This window comes from Pelobates fuscus, chromosome 1, assembly GCF_036172605.1.
Source record: "Pelobates fuscus isolate aPelFus1 chromosome 1, aPelFus1.pri, whole genome shotgun sequence".
Lineage (NCBI taxonomy): Eukaryota > Metazoa > Chordata > Amphibia > Anura > Pelobatidae > Pelobates > Pelobates fuscus.
The window spans coordinates 374,788,471-374,816,326 of record NC_086317.1 but is presented as its reverse complement, the minus strand read 5'-3'; the positions used below and the strand labels follow the sequence as shown (position 1 = coordinate 374,816,326).

Below are 27,856 nucleotides of genomic sequence, written 5' to 3'. Positions count from 1 at the left end.
TAGAGGTAGCCACTGTAGGTGCTTCTTCCCGTATTACCCCACCAGTACGTTATGGCGGGTCACCGGAGAAGTGTCGTGGCTTTCTAAACCAGATTAGCATCCATTTCGAACTACAACCCCGCTCTTATCCTACAGATAGAGCAAAGGTTGGATTTATTATTACTCTGCTCATTGAAAAAGCTTTGAGATGGGCCAATCCTTTATGGGAGAATGATAATCCACTCGTCTATAATTATAATGCCTTTGTAGCTGCGTTTAGAAGAACTTTTGACCCTCCTGGCAGAAAGGTCAATGCAGCTAGATTAATGTTGCGCCTTAAACAGGACAATCGAACACTTGTGGATTATGCACTAGAGTTCAGATCCTTGGCGGCAGAAGTTAAGTGGAACGAACAGGCTTATATAGATGTGTTTCTGAATGGGTTATCAGATGTAATTCTTGACGAGGTCGCTACTAGAGAACTCCCTGAAAATTTGGAGGATTTAATTTCTTTTATATCTCGTATTGATGAACGCTTAAGAGAGAGGCAGAACACTCGAGATAGGACCCGTAGACCCTCCTTTAAACTAGCGCCTACCTTTCAAATATCTGAGTTCGAAGACTTACGTATTCCTGAACCTATGCAGATAGGCAGTACTCATCTCACTGAAAGGGAGAGACAGTACAGGAGAAGGGAGGGTTTATGTATGTATTGTGGAGTCAGGGGTCATTTACGCCTAAATTGTCCCAATCTTTCGGGAAACGCTCGCACCTAAGTTCCTCTAGAGGGCAGGCCTTGGGTGTTTCTACTTTGTCCTCTATTCACAACTACAAGGAGCTCAGGCTTGTGTTACCCGTTTCTTTAAAGTGGGAGAAGGGAGTAGTTAAGACTATGGCACTAATCGATTCTGGAGCTGCTGAGAGCTTTATAGATCAGGGTTTTGCTGCCAAGCATGCTATTCCATCCCAGTTAAAAGAGACACCTCTGGCTGTTGAGGCCATCGATGGTAGACCGTTACTTGAGCCTGTTATTTTTCATGAGACCATACCGATTAACTTGACTGTTGGCATCTTGCATAAAGAGGATATATCCTTGATGCTCATTTCTTCTCCGTCTATTCCCATAGTTCTGGGGTACTCCTGGCTGAGGAGACACAACCCTATTATTAATTGGGAATCAGGAGAGATAGTTTCATGGGGAGAGAATTGTCAAGAAAAATGCTTGCGGAAGGTCTTACCTCTTGGATTAACTAATACATCGAATACCTCTGACAATCCTACAGAGACACAAATTCCGCCTCAGTATCTAGATTTAAAGGCAGTATTTGACAAAAAGAAGGCCGATACCTTACCCCCACACAGGTCCTTTGATTGCAAAATTAACCTACTCCCTGGTACCATGCCTCCCAGAGGTCATGTATACCCATTATCTATAAAGGAGAACTCAGTCCTAGAGGAATATATTCACGAGAATTTAGACAAGGGATTCATCAGGAGGTCTTCCTCCCCTGCCGGGGCTGGATTTTTTTTTGTTAAAAAGAAAGATGGTTCTTTGAGACCTTGTATTGACTATCGAGGTCTGAATAAGATAACCATTAAAAATGCCTACCCGATTCCCTTGATCACCGAACTCTTCGATCGTTTGAAAGGCTCTACAATTTTCACCAAGTTAGACCTCAGAGGGGCATATAACTTGGTGAGAATCCAGCAGGGACATGAGTGGATGACGGCATTCAATACTCGATATGGCCACTATGAATATACCGTCATGCCTTTTGGGTTATGCAATGCACCAGCAGTGTTCCAAGATCTGATTAATGAGGTTCTTAGGGAATTTCAGCAAGAGTGCGTCATTGTATACCTAGATGATATACTCATTCATTCTAGTGACATTGAGATTCATCACAAACAAGTCAGGAGGGTTTTGCACAAGCTTCTCCAGCATGGCTTGTACTGCAAGTTGGAGAAATGTAGCTTTGATCAAACCCAGGTAACCTTTCTCGGCTATGTGATCTCTGGGGAGGGATTTAAGATGGATCCGGATAAGCTCCAATCCATTCTAGAGTGGCCTTTACCCACAGGTCTTAAAGCCATACAGAGATTTATTGGTTTTTCCAATTATTATAGGCGCTTTATTAAGGGCTATTCTTCCATTATTGCACCTATCACTAACATGACCAAACAGGGGGCTGACACTAAGAATTGGACTACTGAAGCTCTCCTTGCGTTCAAGACTCTCAAGGAGCTTTTCGCTTCCGCTCCAATTTTAGTTCACCCTGACACTTCTCTGCCATTTTTGCTCGAGGTAGACGCATCAGAGACTGGTTTAGGTGCTGTTCTATCTCAAAGGTTGGGTGTTGATAAACCATTACATCCATGTGGATTTTTCTCTAAAAAATTGACCGGTACTGAAAGCAGGTATGACATTGGTGACAGAGAATTACTAGCGGTTATCAAGGCTTTGAAAGAATGGAGACATTTATTGGAAGGTACATTACATCCTGTTACCATCCTGACAGACCACAAAAACTTGTCTTATATCGGAGAGGCCAAGCGTCTATCCTCCAGGCAGGCTCGTTGGTCGTTGTTTCTTACCCATTTCAATTACGTTCTGACTTACAGACCTGGGTCAAAGAATTCTAAAGCCGATGCGCTATCTCGCCAATATGAACCCTCTGCTTCAGTAGAACCACTTTTGTCTTCCATTGTACCCAAATGCAATATTATTGCTAATACCAGTCTCAAGATTCATTCCCCGCTACTTGACCAGATCTTGAAGTCACAACATCTAGCTCCCGGAAACACTCCTGAGGGAAGAAACTTTGTTCCTCCTGAACTGCAACTGGAGCTCTTACAATGTTTTCATGAAAGTAAAATAGCTGGTCATCCTGGTATTCGCAAGACGTACTCTCTGATATCCAAGGATTTCTGGTGGCCTTCACTTCGTAAGGATATTGAGGAGTTCGTCGCAGCTTGTGAGACTTGTGCCAAGACTAAACTATCTCATGCATCCCCATGTGGCCTGTTACACCCCTTGGACATTCCTGAGAAACCTTGGTCCTGTTTGTCCATTGACTTTATCGTTGATTTGCCTGCTTCCAAAAGACAGACTGTTATTCTCACGGTGGTGGATAGATTTACCAAGATGGCCCATTTCGTGCCATTACCTAAACTTCCGACTTCCCCTGAATTGGCGGAGATTTTTGCGAGAGAAGTTTTTCGCCTACATGGGATCCCTTCAGAGATTGTTTCTGATAGAGGTTCTCAATTTGTCTCACGTTTCTGGAGATCCTTTTGTTCTCAAATGGGCATCAAATTGAACTTTTCCTCTGCCTATCACCCTCAGTCTAACGGAGCTGCTGAACGTACTAATCAAAAGATCGAACAGTATCTGCGTTGCTTTGTTTCCGAACACCAGGACGATTGGGTCGGTCTGATTCCTTGGGCGGAGTTCGCACACAATAACCTTGTTTGCGATTCAACTCGCTCTAGCCCTTTCTTCATGAACTATGGCTTTCATCCTTCGATTTTTCCTTCGGTTTCCTCTTCTCAGGGGATACCGTCGGTTGATGATCATGTCGCCAACCTGAAGAAATTATGGGATCAAACTCGACAAATTCTATTACATAGTTCCTCGCTGTTCAAGAAACACGCTGACAAACATAGAGGAGCGGCTTCTGTTTTTGTTCCTGGGGATAGGGTATGGTTGAGTACTAAGAATATTCGCCTAAAAGTTCCGTCCATGAAATTTGCTCCTCGTTACATAGGTCCTTACAGGGTTCTCACTCGTATCAATCCGGTTGCGTATCGCCTTGCTCTGCCACCTGCCTTACGCATTCCTAACTCTTTTCATGTCTCCTTGTTGAAACCCCTCATTTGCAACAAATTCTCCTCTAAGGTCTCCTCGCCTCGTCCTGTTCAGGTGGAGGGTCGGGAGGAGTACGAGGTCAGCTCCATCATTGACTCCAGAATTTCAAGGGGAAAATTGCAATATCTGGTCAACTGGAGGGGATATGGTCCTGAGGAGAGGAGTTGGGTACCTCAGGAGGACGTCCATGCTTCTCGCCTTCGCAGAGCATTTCACCTTCGCTTCCCATCTCGCCCCGGTTCATTCCGCCCGGTGGGCGTATCTGAGAGGGGGGGTACTGTCAGGGTACCTGAGGCCTCTACCTCTAAGGGAGGTAGAGACTTGGTGGTGTATCCGTCCAGGCGAGCTGTCTCCTCCGTTCCTCGCGGTTCATCCAGTCACTTAAACACCGGCCGCGAGGAATCCACGTCCTTTTCTAGCAGGACGCTCAATACGTGACGTCATGACGCTAGCACGAGCAATCTGTCACTCAAGTGTCCGATATCCAATCGGTACTTTTCAGAGGCGTGATTTCCATCCAGAACCAGGGTATTTAAGCTTACTCCTTACTTCAGCTCATTGCCCTGTCGTGGTTCTAGCTTGTCTAGTCACTCAGTGCTCTGGTATTCTAGTTTGCTCTTTTGGTTTTGACTCGGCTCGTTGTACTACCCTGTTTCTCTGTTATCCCTTGACCCGGCTTGTCTCTCGCTTATCTGTCTTCTCGTTCCCTCGACCTCGGCTTGCCTCTGACTATTCTTTACTCTCGGTACGTTAGTCCGGCCATTCTAAGGCCCGGTATACGTACCTTTCCACTCTTTGTACTCTGCGTGTTGGATCCCTGTCCCGATCCTGACAGCTTCTCACTGTGATTTTCACAGTGAGAAGACGCCAGCGTCCATAGGAAAGCATTGAGAATGCCGATGACGACGATATGGAGGAGGAGAGGAGGAGGAGAGTTACCTGCCTGGTGCCGGAAAAAGGTAAATTTCTCCCCCTAGAGCCCGGCGGGAGGGGGTCCCTGATGGTGGGGGCACCCTCAGGGCACTATAGTGCCAGGAAAACTAGTATGTTTTCCTGGCACTATAGTGGTCCTTTAATATTAATAATCTTACTTTTTATTTACTTTGTTGATGTTAAACATGTTGATGCTCAACATGCTAAAAAGAACACTCCAGACCCATAAAGTACTTTTTAGCTTGCTGAATGCATCTCTATGAGGAGATGCTGATTGGCTAGGCACAAAAAACAAGGGGAATACTAGTAACCCTGGAAGACGCAAACATAGACGTAATCATGCACATACAGGGTACTTAGTATTCAGGTCAGCAGTCTCAGGGTAAAATATAACTTTTAATGGTCAATTTTTTTTAAAAAAAGAGAAAAGATTATATAAATGTATCCCTAAATAAGAAGGAAAAATGTAAAACTAAGAAAGGACAGAACCCACAAAAAATGTGGGAGGAGAGGGGATCAAGTTGCTAAATCATAGAGGGAAAAAATGCCACACATTAGCAGGTGGCAAAATAGAAAAGTGCAGGAGGGAAAGGGTAAAGTAGAGGAAAAATCTGGACCCCAAAATCCCCAGCGTTCCCTCACTATCCCAAGTAAGCTGGATCCCCCCAAACGTCAGAAAAACTGATTGCTACGTGGTAATCAGCAATCGTCAGCCTTGCAGTGAAGACTGCTATTTATTAAAGGAGTTACTGTCCTAAACGAAACTGTAATCAATGAAGTAGGTCTCGAGGGTGGTGAGTAGGTATAAAGTTAATAATAACACAGGAGCGTCCTCCCTATCTGGAACTTCCACCCTCCCTTCTGCTTAGTCCGACGCGCGTTTCGCCGACTAACGGCTCATCATGGGACATTAAAACATTTTCGTGTTGGGTATTCACTTGTATTTTTTGGCACAGAGTTTTTCCCCTTTATTTACCAAAGTATTGTTCTTATTCCTACGATAGCATTACACGCTATAGTGTAGCTACTGCTGAGCGGGGTGTGCTTCGTTACATCTACTGGTAGTTGTCGATACTTCTCACAGTATCATTTGGTGATTGGTTTACTCTCTATTCTATGTGCGAGGTAGGTGGCTTCTGGCTCTCATGCCTTGGGCCTCGTACATCCAACCCATGTTCTGTGTGCTTCGTTAACGTGTATTCGTGCGCCGTATTGTGCTGTCGATAAAAGTTCATACTCCCAATTTTGATCTACCTGCTTTATCAAGTTATCAAGTGTGGGGCTTGTATGTATATTTTAATGTGGAAAGGTTTTCTTGCTGACAAGTTAGACAATTGTAGAACATTTTCAAGAACCTTTTGAGCAAATATTAAGGTAGAGCTAATAAAAAAAAAAAACTATTAATAGCAAGGACCTAATAAGAGACTTTTTTTGTTTGTTTTAGAATAGCTTTGATCCATTTTAGAATGATGTCATACAAATTATGTTCTGTGTATATACATGGGATATTGCTTGGTTCTAAAAGAAGAACCTCCAATTATTTAAGGGGTAAATAAACTGGAACTCTATTTCGCACTCCGTTGTCCCATAATTTTTTGCTGATGTTTAGATCTTGTCATAGCAGAAGTCATGAAAGGTGTTTGACATCATTCTGGTGTTCATGAAGCCACTTTTGAATTTGTTTGTCAGTTATCTGGTATTTACCAAGTAGGTGTTGGGTATTATGATCCTGAAACACATTGTATTTGCTCCTGTAAAATGGTTTCATTTTTCTTGGCTGTTGTAAGACCTTATAGCGCAGTAATTAGATCTAACTGTTCAAATGAGCTGGCTGTCGATATCATTACTGTTCTTCCACCATGATAGCAGCCATGTTATTTATGGGTTAAATTTTTCTCTCTAAACATAACACAAATATTGATGTAGAATACAGGGCCAAATATGACTCCTCAGTTAACATTACATTATTCCTATTGCCCAGGATAACATGTTTTGTATATTATGCTAGGACACTGATCTTTGCATGCAAATGGTTTTCGAATGGTAGAGCTCTCCGAAATATCATTACTTAATGAGTTTTCGATTCAATTTATTTTTATGTACTTTTATGGAATTTAGTAATTATCCTTAAAATACCCATTTATTACTGTCAGTTGCTTTCTTCTTTAAACTCCTCTTCCTCTTTGAAGATGCAATTTGTCCATGTATTACCGTTTGAGACTTGTCAGCGTAACACATGAAATAATTGAGTAATATTTGTGACCCATGCATCTGCAATTTGAGCAATGACTATTTGCTCTTTAATAAAGTTTAAGTCACTGTGTTATGAAAATGCATATTTTAAAAAGCTAATTAAGATATTTTTATTAATAATTATATAATTGAATAAACTTGTCTAATAAAGTTGAGCACTTTACACACATCCAATGATGTATTCAAGATTTGTCTGCCCTAGGCCAATCATGACTTGGAACAACCTTCCCATATTCTTTTGTACCTTCATTAGTACCTTCACAGATTCATCCATATATTATACATCTAACCATTCACCTAGTATCATGATAATTCATACATTCATACATTCCGGGGGGGGGGGGATATTGCTGGATATTGGCAGGACCTGGAACAGACTGTTGTATATGCCGATCCAGAGCATCCCAAACATGCTCAATGGGTGACATGTCGGGTGAGTATGCTTGCCATGCAAGAACTGGGATGTTTTCGGCTTCCAGGAATTGTGTACAGATCCTTGCAACATGGGGCCATTATCATGCTGCAACATAAGGTGATGGTCGTGGATGAATGGCACAACAATGGGCCTCAGGATCTTGTCATGGTATCTCTGTGCATTCAAAATGCCACCAATAAAATTAACCTGTGTTTATTGTCCATAACATACACCTGCCCATACCATAACCCCACCGCTACCACGGGCCACTCGATCTACAATGTTGACATCAGCAAACCGCTCACCCACATGACGCCATATACGCTATCTGCCATTTGCCCTGTACAGTAAAAACCGTGATTCATCCGTGAAGAGAACACCTCTCCAAAGTGCCTGACACCATCGACTATGAGCATTTGCCCACTCAGGTCGGTTACAACGACGAACTGCAGGGGGGCTTCCCTGAGACAGTTTCTGACAGTTTGTGCAGAAATTCTTTGGTTATGCATACCGATTGTTGAAGCAGCTATACGGGTGCCTGGTCTCAGACGATCTTGGAGGTGAAGATGCTGGATGTGGAGGTCCTGGTCTGGTGTGGTTACATGTGGTCTGCAGTTGTGAGGCCAGCTGGATTTACTGCCAAATTCTCTGAAATGCCTTTGGCTTATTATAGAGAAATTAACATTCAATTCACAGGCAACAGCTCCGGTGGACATTCCTGCAGTCAGCATGCCACTTGCACGCTCCCTCAAAACTTGCGACATCTGTGGCATTGTGCTGTGTGTAGTGATGTCGTGGGTGGGGGCCCTAAACAAGAATAAGGGGGGGGACCTAATGTCCTCCCCCCTGGCCTTCACCCCTGAGCGGTGGGTGGGGGCCCTAAACACAAATTGGGGGGGGGCCTAATGTCCTCCCCCTGGCCCCCACCCCTGAGCGGCGGGTGGGGGCCCTAAATACCAATAGGGGGGAGGACCTATTGTCCTCCCCCCCAGCCCCGACCCCTGAGCGGCGGGTGGGGTCCCTAAATACCAATGGGGGACGGACCTGTTGTCCTCCTCCCGGCCCCCACCCCTGAGCGGCGGGTGGGGGCCCTAAATACCAATAGGGGGGGACCTATTGTCCTCCCCCCCGGCCCCCACCCATGAGCGGCGGGTGGGGGCCCTAAATACCAATAGGGGGGACCTATTGTCCTCCCCCCGGCCCCCACCCCTGAGCGGTGGGTGGGGGCTCTAAATACCAATGGGGGGGACTTGAAATCCACCCAATCAGAGTGCTCTGTGTCATTTTACACAGCGTGGGAAAGTTCTTTGGAATTTTAAAATGACACAGAGCACTCTGATTGGCTTAAACCAACCAATCAGAGTGTTCTAAGCCTAATTGCAGGGCGTGGCAAGGCTTTATAAGCCTTGACCCGCCCTGCAGAGCTCAGTATGCGGCGTGCCCTCGAAGGGTGAAGAAGGATTAATTTTTTTTGCGCTCGTTTTTTTTTTTCAAAGTGCGACGGTTATATTGGCTTTTTATTTGGCCTTTTTGGGGGTTGAAGAAAGAAGATTTTAGAAAAAAGAAGACATCTAATGGTAAGTTTATTTTTATTTATTTACAGGTTTTTAGCTTTATTGACTCCCCCCTCATTATTTTTAGGGTGAGGGGGGTAGGTAGGGGGACCATTTTTTTTGGGGGGGGAGGACCCCCAGTCACCTGGGGGTGGACATTTTTTTAGGGCCCCCACCCGCCGCTCAGGGGTGGGGGCCGGGGGAGAGGACAATAGGTCCCCCCCCTATTGGTATTTAGGGCCCCCACCCGCCGCTCAGGACATCACATATGTTCGCCGTCCATGGCGAACGCGAACACGCTATGTTCGCCGGGAACTATTCGCCAGCGAACCGTTCGGGACATCACTAACTGTGTGATAAAACTGCACATTTTAGAGTGACTTTTTATTGTGGCCAGCCTAAGTCGTGCAATAATTATGCTGTCTAATCAGAATCTTGATATTCCACACCTGTGAGGTGGATGGATTATCTCAGTAAAGGAGAAGTGCTTACTAACACAGATTTAGACAGATTTGAGAGAAATAGGCCTTTTGTGTACATTGAAAAAGTCTTAGATCTTTGAGTTCAGGTCATGAAAAATGGGTGCAAAAACAAAAAGTGTGTAAATATATTCAAACCCTACCGGCACTCAGTCTTTGCTGTAGAAAATCCTTTACCGTAGCATCATGCTATATCAGTCAACGTTTAAACTCAACTTGTGAACTTTCATCAACTTCAGAAGTTGAACTGAAACATTAACTGTTTTGGTGTGAAGCTGCAATAAAGGATTTTCTACCACAAAGACCCTGAGTGCCAGTATAGTTTGGATAGTTACATAATGTGTTACCAGGCACCTGGAATTTGGATAACGTTGATGTTGGAGTGCAGAGCTATCTATTGAATATAGAGAGATGGATAGATTTTATACACACACATGTATATCCATTATCAATATAACCTTATTAAATTCATTATGTTACAGTATAGTATGGTTGGATATGGTAGAAAAAACAACATCCTGTTATAGAAAATAAAAAATAATCTAAAAATGAATATTGCTTGCTTTGTGTATATGTATTTAAGCTGAAAATGAATCTCAGATTCAAAATGCAGACCTGTGGGTCATAGAGATTTTATATGCAACATTTGTGGCCAGCATATTGAAATGCACAAGTAAATCCTTCACTACATGACAAATAAAATTGATTAGTTTTGTTAGCTAATCTTTATTTTTCCAAGCATTTATAAATCTGTCACCGACGTGTTATTGCATTAACTTCTGTCAGCCTTTCACATTTGCCTCTGTTATTCCACAGACACTGATTTTTTTTCCTACTTAATATTGCATAAAGCCTCTTCTCCATGTATTCAGTTTTTTTTAATACTGCATCAATCATCTTCCTCTCCTGTGATGTATCTTTTATGTTGCCTTGAAACCATTTTTCTTTTATGCATTACCCTAATCATCCTGCTGACTTGCTTCTACATTTGTTAAATCACCTTTTATACTTCTCAGTGTTTCATCAACTTCAGTTAATCCTCTGGCTATTTCTAGAATGGCATTTGGTTTTTAGCTTCTGTTTTGAAAGAGTAATTATATAATTTTTTTTCTCTTTTCATATCATATCCTGAGATTTTAATGTCTGTTATAGGCCCATCCATTTCTTTCTGTGCTATACTTGTGTAATTGGCATTAATTTTATCTGCCCGAATTGAAATAAAGATTCAGAATCCTATTTCTTAAGCACCCTAATCTTCTGGATAGCAAAAATGCAGCATTTTAATTTTCACTCTGTTGATGTGAAATGCGGATTTGTCTGAACTGTTGGAAATAATAATAATAAAAAGAAAAAAGCTTTTTGCATATTTTGTGATGTGTTTTGAGCAGAGTTATAATTCAGTTTTTCATAAGACTAACAGAACATAACAAAACAATTGCCTTCATCTGCATATGGAGTGTGTTTTATATTTGAAAAGATTTTTGACAGCCCCACCTGACCATTGGTAGTAGCAATATGAATTTGCAATATCTGAAATAAAGGTATCTTCGAGGAGTGTGCTCCCACCAATCCATGATGTTTTTGACCCATCTTCTGGCTTAGGATGATAAGATTAATATTAACATCATGACATAACCTGATAAACTAGTGAAGACTGAAAGCTCTCATGAAATTAGGAGGTAACATTAGTTTATTATTTGGATGCTGCCATGAAACTAGGTTGAGGAGAGGAGTTGACCATGAAAAATAGAATTAATGACCTGGCATTTTAATTCTTTGTAATTTTGAGGCTCACCCATTTTATTATCTTGATTCAGTATTATTTGGGGTGTTGCTCACTGTCTCCATGTTTCATCCTTTTGCACCATAGGATTTATTTAATCATGGGAAGGTATTTGAGGTCAATGACCACATTAGTGTTGCCCATATGTTTAGTTATTTGCCCTTCTATAGTATGCTGACAAAGGTACTTCCAACGATGACTAAACCTGGCTCGAAAAGCCCAGGAAGTTAAGGTTCAGTCAGAGCTTCTCCTTTATAAAGGCTCTACTGGATATAGCAATTTACTGTTACTGTTTACTACTGTATTCTGCAGGTAGGGGCCCCTTATATGGCAGACACCCTAAGCTCTCTCTCTATATATGTCATATGAATAACTAAATTATGACCCCACGCCTAACGTTACGGAAAGCAACTTAATATTCTCAACAAACACACATTCTCAGATTTCAATGTTATTCATCCTAGGATACATAAAAACAAATTTGCCTCCCCTCGGCGTCCCACTGCATCTGGAATAAGTTCCCTGCTTTCAATTTTTTTTTAATATTTAGACATCTTACTACAACTATCTAAGAAACTATCTCTACTTCAATATTTATAGGGATGATATGGGACCCAAACTATGTCTTGGTAACTTTTGATGTACAGTCCCTATACATTCTTATTCCCCACCATAAAGGTTGCCAAGCTATTAAAGAAATACTGACAAACAAAATATTATCATTGAGTGAATTCATATTATATGTAACTTTTTTGTTTCTGGACTATTTGCAAAACAAGAAATGTGATGGGGACCAGGTTCGCACCAAGCTATGCCAACCTCTTTATGGCAGAATGGGAGTCTACCACCACTTGGTGTGAAAATCCTCAGAGGAAAAGCCACATTCCCAATGTGCATATATATGTAGGCATTCCCCCTGCAGTCAATCAAATCTTTCCTCCTTGGCATTATGTTAACAAACACCTGAATGTTCCAGATTAGCAAACTGCTAAAACTTCAGCTTTTATATAGGTGGTCAAACTTGCTGATGATCGATTGATTAATTAAGGGCATTTGACTAGCCACACTTCTCTGCTAATTAGCCTTTTAATTCCTATGAAAGAGGCAAGGGTGCACTTAGTTTTTCTGCATTTTGCCTTTATTTTTGTGAAATAAATTATGACAGTTTTATATGCACTGTGTTTTTGTCCATCTGAGGTTGTATTTACCTAATTTTAAGACCTGCTAAGGAACAGATGATTGTTATGTTCTGATATGTGAAACCATAGACTTCAAAGGATGTACTTTACATTTTACATGGGATGGCCTACACCTGCCTTGATCAATATAAAATCCAATATTAACAACCACCTGCACAAATAAAATGTCTATTAATGTCTTGTCATGATAATAAACACAGTTGGAATGGATATCGTTAGCATCTTGTAGATGGGATAGCCTACACCTGCCTTGATCAATATAAAATCCAATATTATTAACAACCACCTGCACAAACCTATAATATATATACACACACACACACATTATATGTTTGTGCAGGTGGTTGTTAATAATATTGGATTTTATATTGATCAAGGCAGGTGTAGGCCATCCCATCTACAAGATGCTAACGATATCCATTCCAACTGTGTTTATTATCATGACAAGCCATTAATATCCTTTATTTGAGAATTGCATATATTTACAATTTGACCTTTGTCTATTAATTTATACAAATATTGAAAAGTATTGAGTATATATTTTATTTTTCTATAATCACAGACATAGTTTCTATTTCTTTCCAGAGTGAATTGTTAGAACTGAAACAAAGGCAAGAAGAAGAACAAAGGAGAACATCTCAACAAGATCATCATAGAAGGTTCGACTGTTTATGAATTTTGTTAACCACATCAATGTGCATCCAGGATGATGTTTATGAATTCAATTTAACTGGTTAACTTTTCTCATTGTGTTGGATCAGAGTATTCCCCATCGCTAGAGTGAACCGTAACTGTGCAATGCTCCCTTCAAATGTATTGTTTTCCCTCTGTTTCTTCACTCACACACACACACACACACACTTTTTTTTTGTTACTTTAATTATAATATATATTTATTTTTTTTGGTGATTTAGCCTTCAACTTTTTTTTTTACAAAGCACTGCATTTTTAGATGATGGAGGACTTTCTGCAGAATAACATTTAAATCACAATTCGAAAGGATGAACATTCTATATGGCGCAATATTTCCATGTGCCATTGTTGAGAATGGTAGTGTATTATATAATGGAGCTAGTTCTGTAATAAATGTTGTCATAATGTTTACACAAACGTAAAGCGGCACTGTCATAATTTGGGGACTTTGCATTTTCTTTTGGTCGTTCCTCTTCTGCTCCGGGAGCTTCGGTGCCAGGAACCGACGAGAGTACAGCATTGAGGTCTTGCAGGATCCTCCATAGATACAACTAATATCTCTGCAGCCGTCACTGGACACGGCTTGGACATTGACATTTTTAGATGTCAGTAGCTACACCAGGGTCTAGAAGTGTCAGGCGTAGGAAAAATACTGAGACAAAAAAACAAAGTATTGCCTCCACCTTGCCTCCGTTAAAGTTTAAAAACAACTTTACATTTCTCCAGCACCAGCGCTGCCCCCACTCTGTATTCCTGGCTGAGATCAACAAAATTGATGAGCTCAGCCAATACTATGCTTTCTCCGAGAAAAGTGCATGCGTAGCAAAACAGTGCACTGCACCAGTCAGCATCTTCTCATAGAGATTCATTGACTAAATGCATCTCTATGGGGAAAGTCCAGCACCTCCATGCAGGTAGTACCTATAGTGGCCATCTGAGTGACTGCCACCGGAGGTTCTTTGAAAAGTCACTCTTTATATTAAAATGCCGGCAGGGACAGGCAGTAGACACCAGAACAACTACATTAATCTGTAGTTGTTCTGGTGACTATAGTGTCCCTTTAAGCTTCCTAACACCGGGTTCACATGCTCGTATCTCCAAATATTCTATGCTTAACGAACTATATCTCCATGTCTTCATATATGGAAATATAAAATATTTGTAATATATAATATTATACTATTTTTTTTTTTTTAATATTAAGGCCTCCTATAGAATGTAGCAAACCATTCCTACATTTATACATTCATCCTTTAGTTGTTCTCAACTTACTGGAAAGGGCTACTGTAGTAATAGCAGTATACAGTGAAGCAAAACTGACAAATACATACAAATTTCCCACTTTCATCATCATCATCGTTTTTAATATAGAATTGCTTAATTTTTCCAAAATCTGACTGTTTAACCATTTGACCATCACTAGACGGTTGTATTAGTGCCATTAGAGACAGATGGCATGGCTATAAAGGTAAAAGGCAAAATCCTTCCAGAATATTTGGAGATCAATGCCTTATGAACACATGCCGTAAAGTGAGAAAAGCCATATGGAAGTGTGTGTCTGTATGTATAGCTTCGTCTTATATACAGTATCAACAGAATTATTCTAAACTAGAAATTGTAAGAAATTGACAAGGAGATTGCATATTTTAGAAAATAAATACACATTGGAAATATATCATAACTATCTTTCTAGTTTGAGAAGCTAGATTAAAATGTGCCATTCACTGTTCATTTCTCCACAATTTTGCTTTAGTGAATAATATATTAAACATTCATGTAAATACATATCTTTAAACATTTTTTTTTCCAGTTCATTTAGTGGTATTTTTTTAACATGAGCTTTAAAGGGGCACTCTGAGCACCATAACCCCTATAGGTCATTAAGCACCATAGCCTCTGTTTTTCTTAAACTGTTTTTGATTAAACTGCTACCAGTGCTCACTGTTAAGCTTAGAAGAGCCTTGTTTTATTGTCAAACTACTTACAAAAAAAGTTACAAAAACCAAGAGTGGAGGAATGACTCTGAACACCAACCACCAAGAATAAACTGTAGTGAACATGATGCTTAGAGTGCCACTTTAATATAAATTGTGAAAGTGCTGTTACCCATAGCCAATTAGAAAGATATATGGATTAATTTTCCTCATGTCTAACTGTATGTTCTCATTTTTGAAGGGTAAACAATGCTTTCCTGGATAGACTTGAAAGAAAGAACACCTCAAACCCAAACCAGGATAGATATTGTGGCCTCAGTAATGCATGGGTAAGTTCTAGACTATTGTTTTATTTGATTCTTCCTCAAGTCCTAACTCAGAATATATAATCTCTCATTGTTTCATACTTACCGTAATTTTCTTTTCCTGATCATTATACATGGCAGCATTTAGTCATGGGTTAGCTCCTCCCCTCACAGCAGAAAGGACAGGAAGTAAAAATTGGTATAAATAGATCCACCTCCTCTCCAACAGGCTGCCATTATAACTAGCCTCACAACTCTCATAGTAGATGGGTGGGAACGTAATGCTGCCATGTATAATGACCAGTAACAGAAAATTACAGTAAGTAGGAGACACTTTTCCTTGGCAGCATTTACTCATGGGAATCAGTAAATATAGTGGGAGGGACAGAGTTCAAATACAGCTAATAGCTATAAAATATATTATTGAGCTACACAAACCTAACAAGTCTTATCAAAAGCCAAACAAGTAATCAATAGGATATTGCCATAATATCTGATTATACAAGTTATTATACCTAATAGGCTTTGGTCAGCAACCCCCTGTATTCAAATATAGGGAATATTCAGAGAATGATAGAGCCAGGTAGGAATTAAGGTCATGATAACCAAACCTATAAAAGGAACAAGGCTAGACTAATACAAAACATCTCTTGTAAGGAATGAGACACCCGTCTTGCATCTGTCTTGCTATGGAAAATAATAACATAGATTAGAGGAGAACTTCCTTTAAACATAAAGTCTAAAAATTATAAACATAATTTGGCAAAAAACAGAAGTTATTGGCCTTCTCTAATATAAATTAACTAATCAATTGATGGCACTTTCAAACCAGAACCTTGGTAAGGGCATAACTTCCAGACACATACTGAAAGACACATACACACTGACATACATACACAAACACACCGTATATACTCGAGTATAAGTTGACCCGAATATAAGTCGAGACCCCTAATTTTACCCCCCAAAACTGGGAAAACTGTGTATGAATGCAGTGGGTGTAGTGTGTGTGTGTGTGTGTGTGTGTATGAATGCAGTGTGTGTGTGTGTGTGAATGCAGTGTGTGTGTGTGTGTGTATGAATGCAGTGTGTTTGTGCATGAGTGCAGTGTGTGTGTATGGAGGCAGAGTGTGTAACCTTGGTGGGGGGTGGGCATTTTTATTATTTTTTTTAATTATTATTTTAATATTAAATTGTTTTTTTAATATTATTATTTTTATTTTAATATTATTAATTTTTTTATTTTATTATTTAAATGTTTATTTATATATTTTTTGTCCCCCCTCCCTGCTTGATACATGGTGGTCTAGTGGCATGGGCTGTGTAGGAGGGGGGCTGGCAGCAAGCTGTAACTTACATTTCCTGCAGCTCCTGTCCGCTCCCTTCTCCTCCGTTCCGGTCAGCTCCCTTCTCCTCCATTGTAAGTCTCGCGGTCTGACTGCCACGCGGAGCGCTCTGACGCCGCGGCTCTCGCAAAACTTACAGTGGAGGAGAAGGGAGCTGACCGGAACGGAGGAGAAGGGAGCAGACAGGAGTTGCAGGAAAGGTAAGTTACAGCTCAATACAGACATTGACTCGAGTATAAGACGAGTGGGGGTCTTATACTCAAAAAATGTGCCGAAAAACTCCTCTTATACTTGAGTATATACGGTACATATATATATACACACACACACACACACACACACACACACACACACACACACAGAGATACATACATACATACTGACATACACACACTTTTTTTGCAGGAGGGTAGTTGGGGCTGATGGGAGTCGGCGTGGCTCTTCCGTCCTCGTGGCCTGTCTTGATTCCCTCCCGCGCGGAGAGAGCGACTCCCAGCAATTTTTTAAAGTGGCTCGGTTGCGTTATTGCACGGGCGTAGAGCTGACCGGGCCCCTGAAGACATAGGGCTGGCCCATTAGCGTCCGGACCCAGGTGTAGGTGTACCGGTGGCAGTTCCGTCGTGGTAGTCACCTCCTGATGGCGGCCCTGCTTAACCCCTTAAGGACCAAACTTCTGGAATAAAAGGGAATCATGACATGTCACACATGTCGTGTGTCCTTAAGGGGTTAAAGGACCACTCTAGGCACCCAGACCACTTCAGCTTAATGAGGTGGTCTGGGTGCCAGGTCCTTCTAGGGTTAACCCATTTTTTCATAAACATAGCAGTTTCAGAGAAACTGCTATGTTAATGAATGGGTTAAGCCTTCCCCCTATGTCCTCTAGTGGCTGTCTCATTGACAGCCGCTAGAGGCGCTTGCGTGCTTCTCACTGTGATTTTCACAGTGAGAGCACGCCAGCGTCCATAGGAAAGCATTATGAATGCTTTCCTATGTGACCGGCTGAATGCGCGCGCAGCTCTTGCCGCGCGTGCGCATTCAGCCGACTGGGAGGAGAAGAGGAGGATCGGAGGAGGAGAGCAGGAGGAGATCTCTCCGCCCAGCGCTGGAAAAAGGTAAGTTTTAACCCTTTTCCCCTTTCCAGAGCCGGGCGGGAGGGGGTCCCTGAGGGTGGGGGCACCCTCAGGGCACTCTAGTGCCAGGAAAACGAGTATGCTTTCCTGGCACTAGAGTGGTCCTTTAAGGGGTTAAACTGGAAATCCCACCGTTCTCTGGAAGTATGTATTTATTAAAATCACAATTCTTACAGCTTCATCTTGCCTGGAGTTACAGGAAATACAAAGCAATATCTTTTTTTTTTTTTTTATCTTTTTTTTGTAAATATATATTTTTATTTTGTTTCTTTTGCATGTTATATTGTATGGCGTCAAACAGGGGTAGGACTCTTTCTAGCGTGTACATTAAGAATAGTAAATACTGTCATATGAGACAGGTCTCGGATCAGACTCATGCATATCATTAGATGAGATGCGCAGGTCTCTATTTTGTCAGTAGCTTATTGAACAGTTCAGAAAGGGTCGCTTTTATCGGTGCGGAGTCGTCCATTATTTCGGGGACACCCTGATTCTGATGTTTTGTCGGCGACCCTTATTATCCAGATCCTCCATGTGGTGTGCCATCTGCCTAATTTGGTCAGAATGGGTTCGGAGTGCATCTGTATTCACTGACTGCGCTGCCGACATGTGGTCACAGTCCGCCTCAAGTTGGGAGACCCTGTGGTTGAGGCCTCACGCCATGTCCTCATGCATGGCGTGTAGTTCTGCCATGATGGACTTTCTCAAGTCTGCGTTTGCCTCACTGTTGTCTGATTTTTGTCGGCAAGTTTCTGAGCAGGGCCATCCAGTCCAGCTTGGCATCTGCTGGAGTGCTGATGAGTGGTGAGGTTGCACCGCAGGTCTCCCCTTTCTGGGGAAGGTAAGTGCGGGCCACTGGTGGTCATGGAGTCATTGGAGGCCTGAGAGGATAGGTCCACCGGGGTGACCAGATACTGCCATAGGGACGATGCCGGGGATCCTCTAGGAGCATCTGCATTCTTCAGGGCTTGGGCTGCCCTGTGTGTTTTGCCCAGACACGCGGCACGGTAATGAACAGTGTGGAGCTGGCGGGGAGCTCAATCTCTATGCGGCCATCTTACTCACCCTGCAAGCCACGCCCCCAGCAAAATCTCTGTGTGAAAAGGCAGAGCCTATAAGAGACATAACATAATTTGTTATGAAAACTCTGCAAGAAGTACAACATATTGCAAATATCAAACTCAACTGCATCTCACACTATAAATGGACTGTTTGATACAATAATGATAAATTACAGGAGAGGTAGAAAACAATAACACAAATAGTAGATATATCACTTGGTAAAGGTAAGAAGGAGCACATCTATAAGATAGTACTGAAATAATATCAGCAAATTGTGGTAACTACTAAAGATAAGTAAGAAATTTAGGCCAACAACATCAGGACATACATTCAAAGATAAAAGTACAGTAAATAGTACACATTTTGCCAAACATTAGAATCAAAATGATAAGAGACTGTTGGTCCCTACAAAAGGTGGTAACCGGCGGCACAGGATACAGTGTGGTAACAGACACATAAATAAGCAGAATTGCTAAAGATATTCAATTGTGCTTATGAAAACAAAACAACCACATATTTACTCTGACCTTATCTTCAGATAAATCAAGCAGCACATGATCTTAAAATCACCATAGGCGCTACCATAATTCCATCATCGCTATCTAAAAAATATTAACACCAATCTAAACATAAAATTAACAATATTATGTCAATGGAATGTCCGGAATGAACATCACTTACACAGGTCTAGGTACAGAGACCAGAAAATATCAGCCAAATGCTTGTCACAAACAAACTACAATATTATATTATGCAAGATGACTCCACAGATTACTAGAAGGTGCAGATAAAAAGACACCCAGAAGAATCCCCTTGAACATCAGAACATGCCAGAAGTAGTGGTACTTCATGATCAGTGATTTCCCTTATTGTTTTGATATCAAGTGAAATATTGCATGAATGATTAAGACACAGAGTGGTGTGGGGAATGTAGAGATCTTCCACAGGCAAATAAAACACTTGCAATACCCAGTATCAAAATTGCGTGTAGAATATGAGCACAATAGAGTAAGCTTTTATTGCAGACAAAAAAATAAAATGTTCCTCCTTACAAACTTACAACAGAGGAATCCCTTGAAAATTCTGTTCCTTAACCTCTTAAGAACCAAGAACATGCCTCCTTGACATTTCCAAACATTAGGTCCACAAATGGATCAAAAAGCAGAAAACTGAATATAACAGATAGCATATTCTCTCAATTAGACAGATTATACTTTAGGACAATACACTCCGTTCCTAAACCAGCTCCAGTGCACTGAGCCTGAAAAAATGTTAAAATAGACCAGGAGTAGTGCTTTTTTTCAGAGTAGAATCTTGCAGAAATTTAGCATTGCTGCAGTTGTGACCTAGTGAAACAAATCCAGATTTGATTTTATAAAGTAAATCATACCACTGAAAACAGTCACAGTAACTGCTTCAGATAGTTAACTGCACACAGTAGCCAAAAAAAAGCCCCAGCTGTGCACCTGCAATCGTCAAGATCTACTAAGCAGCGCACCTGCAATCGTCAAGATTTACTAAGCAGTGCACCTGCAATCGTCAAGATCTACTAAGCAGTGCACCAGCAATCAGCAAGAGCTACTAAACTGTGCACCAGCAATTAGCAAGAGCTACTAAACTGTGCAATCAGCAATATATACTAGGATTAAACACTGCCATCAAACCTAAAAACATCCATTGTCTTGATCAATGAGGAGATGTACTTGAAAACTAGTATAAAGCTAAAAACTCCCTTCCGAGTCATATACTTTAATATTATATATAAAATATTATTTCCTTGTGTGCCATAAGTACTGTAGGCAAAAATATATAAAATCCCCAAAATTTTAATATTAGAAATATGCCCAGATGCAATACTGAGATAGGTTAATACTTGCAATTGAATTCTTTCCCTTAGGCGTCTTAAACATTTTTTTTTAGAAAACAAACAAAATAATTGAATTTATGTTAAATCACGAATGAATGATTAAAACATTTTATATCTGTAATATTAGGGAAACCATTACATTCTGTACCTGTGACAATGAAGACTGACTTGATCTAATGTGCAGAATCCTCAATGTTGCATACAATTATCTTTTTGTAATAACATAATTTATTGGCATTATGTTTGTTTTCAATTCCAGAACTAAAGGCCTTCAGAGAATATATCAAAATGTAATCACGATTCATGGGCTACTGCTTCCAACTCACTTTCTGATCTTGGAGAATTCAGCAATACTTGAAAAGCATTACAGTTACTGTAAATGGAAATTACTTACGCAACTAAATGTAGTCCATGTTCAATCATTAAAAAAACTATGATGTATTTTCAAATAGCGAAGTGTCAAATCACACCTCTATGTACTTTATTTGATCATTTTACTAGTGTATAGGACCCAATACATGGGTAACCTTTGGCACTCCAGATGTTAAGTAGTACATGTCCTCTGCTGTTTTGCCAGCATCATGGGAGATGTAGTCCACAACATTTGGAGTGTCGAAGGTAGCCTACTTCTAGTATAGGAGATAATTTTAAAAGACAGGGTATTTTTCCCACTTAAACTTGTTACATTGTTAAAATCACATTTTTTTTTAAATTTTGTTTTACGGGTATCATGAGTTTCTGATGATAATGCAGTTCAGCATATCTGAAGTGTAATATACCGTAATTGTTTTGCAAACTGACAAAAATGCTAGTAGTGTACCTGCCAAAAACCGCCTTTAGCACATTAAATTTGAAGTGTGTAGCATGCGTCTTTTCATACAATTCATCAGATATGCTCTAGCATTGAGACAATACGAAAACTGTCAGATTTTAGCTGCTGTTTCTATATAATGTATGTTGGGAATATAAGATGAGTTTGAGAAAGTGGGAATACAATGTTGATACATTCTCTTAACTTTTATTTTTAAGGAAATTATAATTTTTTATCATTTTAGTCCCACAAGGATTTCCATGGCAATGCATTATTTAGTTTCTTATTCTGGCATTACTAAAAGCATTCAAAAGCTTAGTATCTATTGTGAATCATTGCTCAAGTGCTCTATACAAATACTACCATTTGGCAAATAAAAAGGCTGACGTTGTTGTATAGTTATTATTACAAATCCATCATAGTGTCAGCATGTGTACGACAACTTAAGAAATATTTAAAAGTTTTACTTAAAAGTAGAAAAATAGCAGAAAAAAATGCAGTGCTTATTATATAAAGTATTACTTAATCTACAATTTAGTCTACTTAATATTAAAAGGTAGTTATATCAACATGCCCCAAATCTGCTTAATTAGCACTTCTTGCTAGGTCAGTCATGTCTTTCTGTCTGCCTGAGCTACCCATCCTTTCCTTTATCATTCTGAAAAAGAGATTTATCAAACTGCAAAAAACACAAGGCAGGACATTAGCAACTGGTCGGACAGTACTCTGAAGAAAGTGAAGGTTTCAAGACCGTTGTATTGTAAGAAATTGATATGCAAAACTGCAATATTGTATAAAACTTTCTGTGTATGTGACTGGTTCCACAAGTTGGGGTCATCTACTTGATAACAGTGTAATAATGATCAAAGCTTTCAGTTGTATTTTACACCACCCAGCTAAAGCAACAATAGCTTACATCCGTCCAGCAGTTCTTCTGCCAACAAGTTTCCCATGCATGTTATTAGGAGATCAGAAGATCAGAGTAATTAAAATCTAGGTGTACAGGGAAGAGATCAAAGGGAAAGACCTGTGTAAAGACAGAACTCTTTGGAAAAAGGGGGCTGGATAAACCACTTTTGGGAAGGAAAAGGGATTCAGGGATATTTAGTTAAGGACTGCAAGAATCAGTATTTAAAAGAAACAGACAAGGTGTCATGGCTTACCTTAGTTGGAGTCCAAAGTGCAGAGATGTTTTCTCACCCTTGCAGATAAACACAGCCCACTGTAACCATATAAGAAGCTACCTGGGCTGTGAATCTGTGCACGGGGGCTTAGGCACGAACAGTAACCGGTTTTGAGAAAACAGACAAGGGCAAATCCAGAAGAGTAGTCGGACACGGTTCCAAAGGTCAGGACAGGCAGCGAACATGCAATAACGAAGATCCAGAAGCAGGGGGGTCACAAGCCAAGTCAGTCTTAATCAACAGGAACAAAAAAACAAGAGACATCAGACTGACACTGCCCTTAAGGAGAGGCAGTGTTATATACCTGGGATAATGATCCATCTGCCTCAGGTGGACTTAGATTAACAGGTGGGGGTCACTGGTGAAGTCCAGATCCCTAGTGCTGCAGACAATGTCAGATAAAGGCTAAGTCCACAAGTACTGGAGTGACTCAGTGGCAGGAATGCAGGCTTAGGATGCAGAAGGACCCAGGTTCAAATACCCTGTCTGGCACATTTGGACTCCTCGCTTTCTCTTTTTGTCTCTTTTGAGAAGGACAGCGCAGCAAGCAGTAGTGCCATGGTGGGTAAAAAATACAAAAATAAGTGCTCTCTATCTGTGAATAAGCTGCAGTTCACCAACAAGGTGTTCCCTCAACCTTGTGAAAAACAAGACAAATATATAGAAAAAGGTGAACAGTGCTAGCAGTATACAAAATATATATATTACATACGTAATTGGAGATACGCCTCGATGATATAGCTTAAAAAAAAACAGAATACAATAATAATAATAATTTTTTCTTTTAAGCTATATCATCGAGAAGTATCTCCAATTACGTATGTAATATATATATTTTGTATACTGCTAGCGCTGTTCACCTTTTTCTATATATTAGTAGTGCCATGGTGAACTGAGAGAGACTGTCCCAGACTACCAAAGATGAAGGTGGAAGTTGAAGATCTTCTTTTAAATGTTTAAGTATTTCCCTTTTACTATGCATCTTTTGGTTTTGGACTGGATGTGGTTATGTGTATTGTGTATATCCTAAAATCTTTAACAGTATCCTAAATCAATATTAACCATACATTTTATCATATACTTGTGTTTGTGCCTTATTTGTCGCGCATTCCCTAAAAGAATATCCTTGTAAGAGGGTCATAATATCTTACTGTATGGATTAAGCAATGTAGTTTATAGAACATGCAAAGCAATTTATACCATATATCAAAAAACACTCAAATTCTCTCCATTAGGAATTTACAACATAGATGTGCAAATATACCCTGGAGCATCCTTTTTAGAGATAATAAATTATATTGTCCATCATGTACTATCTTAATGTTTTTTTTGTTCTTTTTTACATTCTTTATTTAGACTTGAGTGGTAGACGATGCAGTATACAATGAATAGAGCGAGGGCATATCAACATTGGTGACATTATGATCCATATTTACTACATATTGTTGATTATTTATAGGGCAGTTACACGGGATACAGTATATATAAAAATCTGTTTGTAGAGCTTAGGTTCAGAAAAGAATTAAAAAAGTATTGCATTAAATACATTCAAATCAGTAATATTGCATTCAAACTTTTATGCAGTTGTTGCGCGACTATGTCACTAGACCCTTCTGCTTCATACATGGTGGTCATATAAGTCAGATAGTTGTCCACTGTCTATGAGGGACCGTGTGCCATCACTAGGTTATCCACTCCTCAAGTAATTTTAGTTCCGTTTTGGGGATGTTTCCATCCAGAATTTAAGAGAGTTAAGCAGCAGAAAAAGAGAGAAACAGATGACAGAATGGGAAAAAAGGAGACAATCAGAAGAAAGGGGCTTCCCTGCAAAAAATAGGTATGGGGTATTACTCAGGCATCCCCCTACAGGGGTAGTCGGACCTATTCAAGTAGTCCAGTCTAAGTTGACTCATTGAGGAAAGACTCCCATAGCTCCCATGCAAAGGTTTTTAGCATCCCTCTTACTTGAGCAGTCAATTTGTCCATTAAGTATCTTTAAGTTTTAGTAGCACCATGTCGACAGATGGGAACTCGGACCTTGGCCAACTTTGAGCGATTGTCCTTCTGGCTGCCAGGATAATTTTGTGGATCAGTTTTTGTTTTGTGGAGTGGTCTGGATGGTAAGAATATCCATGGGTCAGGCATCATTGGTCTATGGAAGATGTTCGTTATTAATTTGCTTGTTTGGTCCCGGGGGCATTCCCACCACACGTCTTTACATGCCTCTATGTCCGCATAGTCTCCAGCATTGGTCAGTCAGGTTTAGTGCATGTAAGAGAGCTTAACTGGGGTAGTATACCACCGGAACATCATTTTATACGATTGTTCTTGCACCGTAACACATATGGAAGTTTGTCCGTTGGCCTCTTTGATGTCTTGCCAGTCAGTGCCCTCCAATATCTCACCTAGCTCTGCCTCCCATTGATCTCTGTAGTGCAGTTCGCCCCTCAGTCCTTTGTAGTAAAGCAATAAAGCCTGGTGATGAGACCCTTTTGGTAAGTTTCTGCATCACAAATCTTTTTGAAGAACGTTAGTTGTGTGTGAGCTGCCTTTTTTGTTGTGTGATTGTTAGGCAAAGACCCTGACCTGCAGTTACCGGAAAAAGTGTGATGTTGTCTGCCTTGTTCTGTTCTTATATGGGATGATAGTGTCAGCTACGTATATTTGATAGATTCTTTGGAGACCCGCATATTCAATCCCCTTAAAGTCTCTAGCTCTCATTCCAGGTAGGAATGCTCTGTTGCGTAGTATGGGCATCATGGGGGATTGTGGTTTGGTGAGGTCATATTTCTGGCTGCACCTGTCCCACACCTAGAGGAAGGTGAGAGTGGCTGGGCAATCTGTTCTTAATAAAGCTCTTTGTTCCCTAGGGATCCAGATATAAAATTGCAGAAGGTCAGCTCTTATCATCAGTGACTCTAGGTCTACCCACCTATGTACAAACTTAGAAAGTAATAGTGTAAATGTGGGAGACCAAGTCCGCCTGCCAGTTTAGAGCGATATAGAATATTACCTGCCACTCTATGCCTTTTTTCCAGCCATATGAAATTGTCGATAGCTTTTTGGAGCGGGACTAAATCTTTCTTAGTCAGGTATACGGGTAGAGCTAGGAACATGAATAATATTCGTGGGAGTATCCTGCCAAGCCACGTACCAGAGAAGGCGTTCAAGACGTCATTAGTTTCCAAATGAGGTCGATATTCCGTTGCATATTGTAAGGAAACCAAGTATATTTGAACCTCCTTCAGTAGTTTCCTCTCGAACCACCAGAGCCTAGTGAATATAGCTCTCCGTTCGGTAGTTGAAGTAGACGAAATCCATACGAAATACAAATAGCTTTACAAGATAATTCCCTTAGTAAAGCATACAAATCCCCAAACATCAGCCGAAGTCAAGAAGAAGGGTACAAAATGAACTGGCTTTAATTAGCACACACAGGCTTTTATGCAAGTCCCCATGCAAGGGGACATCCCACAGGGAGGGACACAGTATAACCAATCAAGTACAGTAAAAACATAAAAAACACCCAGCACAAACATACAGTTCCCTCCCCTAGCCCTGGAGACAATCAAGTCTGATAAAGTAATAACTTGATTATCTCCAGGCAGAAAAATCACCGTTTTCCCCAATATCTGGAACACCCCTTTATACATGAGGTATCCCCACAAATAATATGTTCCCTGATAGCCCCGATCTGGGTGACCAACATATTCAAATTTCACCCAGATCGGTTCAGGGGTTCTCAAAAACTATGGAAGTCTTCTGTGACCAGTTCACCGTGAGTGTGCTGCCTAAAATAGTTCCACAAGTTTGAGTGGTTTTCCCGGTCACTTCAGTAAAAGGAGGAAAATCAACAAAGTACCAAATGGATCCCCCTGGCTCCTAGCAGCGATTGTTCCCCTCATTCGTATGCACAACCGTACCGAATAGCTAATCGATTCTAGCTAATCGGTACATATAGATACAGCGTTCGTGTGTTTGAGACCGGTGTTCGGGAAGTCGAGTGTCTGATTTTAGTTCCAGACACTCAACGACTTTGTTCGTCTGAAAAAAGATGGCCGCGGTTTTCTCAGCCACGTGGCGTTCGGTAGTACGAACGCTGGCCGCACACATATAGGGTTTAATTGAAACAGGCTTTGAAGTCTAATGAGCCAGGGGGTGGTCTTTGTTTGGTAGTTACATCTACCGAATGGAGAATGAAGAAATAATGAATAAAAAGGGTCATTTCTTCACACATATTTTCAAAGAGTTGTCTTCCTGGGACAAAAACCACTTGACCCGCGTTTATCAGTTGTCCAAGAAGGGGTTGAGTTGTTCCGCTAATATTTTGACAAATATTTTTACGTTGTGGTTGGTCAATGAGATTGGTCTATATGCTTCTGGTAGCATGTGGTCCTTACTTGGCTTGGGCAGCAACACTACATTAGCAAGGGCCATGTCGCAATCCGCCATATCACCTGTCATGAGTTCGTTGAAGAGAGATTCCAAATGCAGTGTCAGTTCCTCCCTACACACTTTATAATATCCCCCCTCAAAGCCATCCAGGCCTTGGGTGTTATTGTTCTTTAGGCACGAGATTGCCACGTCGATTTCTTCTCCTGTGATCAGAGTTTCCAGGACCGACACCGCATCTGTTGAAAGTTTGGGTAAGTTTATCACATTTAGATAGGCACAAATACATTCTCGAGTTACCGATGCTCTAGTGCTACTCTCGCTTTATGATTGTATAAGGATTTGTACAATCTCCCCTGGTGAGTTTCTAATAGAGCCGTCAGCAGCCCTAATTGCTGTTATATGAGAATGTTTCTGCCTAGGTCCTAATGTCACGATTCACAGCGTGTCATCCAGACAGCCAGGCGTGGCCATTTCACAAGTGCCAGGCAGAGGATTTGAACTGTGGTCCTTCTGTGCTATAGTCTTCCTGTCTATCTAAGCCCATCTGAAGCAGATCATTAATTAGCTGAGTATATAAGCACCGCCTCGCCCTGGGAATTTTGTTAGTTCATTCACTGTTACTGTGTGTCCTGATCGTGTGTTCTCCAGATTGATCCCGGTTCCTGAC

General features: G+C 40.7%; 1 protein-coding gene across 1 annotated transcript in view; it reads left to right on the top strand.

Moving 5' to 3' along the window:
- Positions 1-21,248, top strand: part of EPSTI1 (epithelial stromal interaction 1) — a 67,904-nt gene extending 46,656 nt beyond the window's left edge. The window contains exons 9-11 of the mRNA XM_063444706.1: positions 13,048-13,121; positions 15,331-15,418; positions 21,059-21,248. Coding sequence (XP_063300776.1) covers positions 13,048-13,121; positions 15,331-15,418; positions 21,059-21,064 — 168 coding nt within the window. The 3' untranslated portion in view covers positions 21,065-21,248. The remainder of the gene's footprint in view (positions 1-13,047; positions 13,122-15,330; positions 15,419-21,058) is intronic.
- The last annotated feature ends 6,608 nt before the right edge of the window (positions 21,249-27,856 follow it).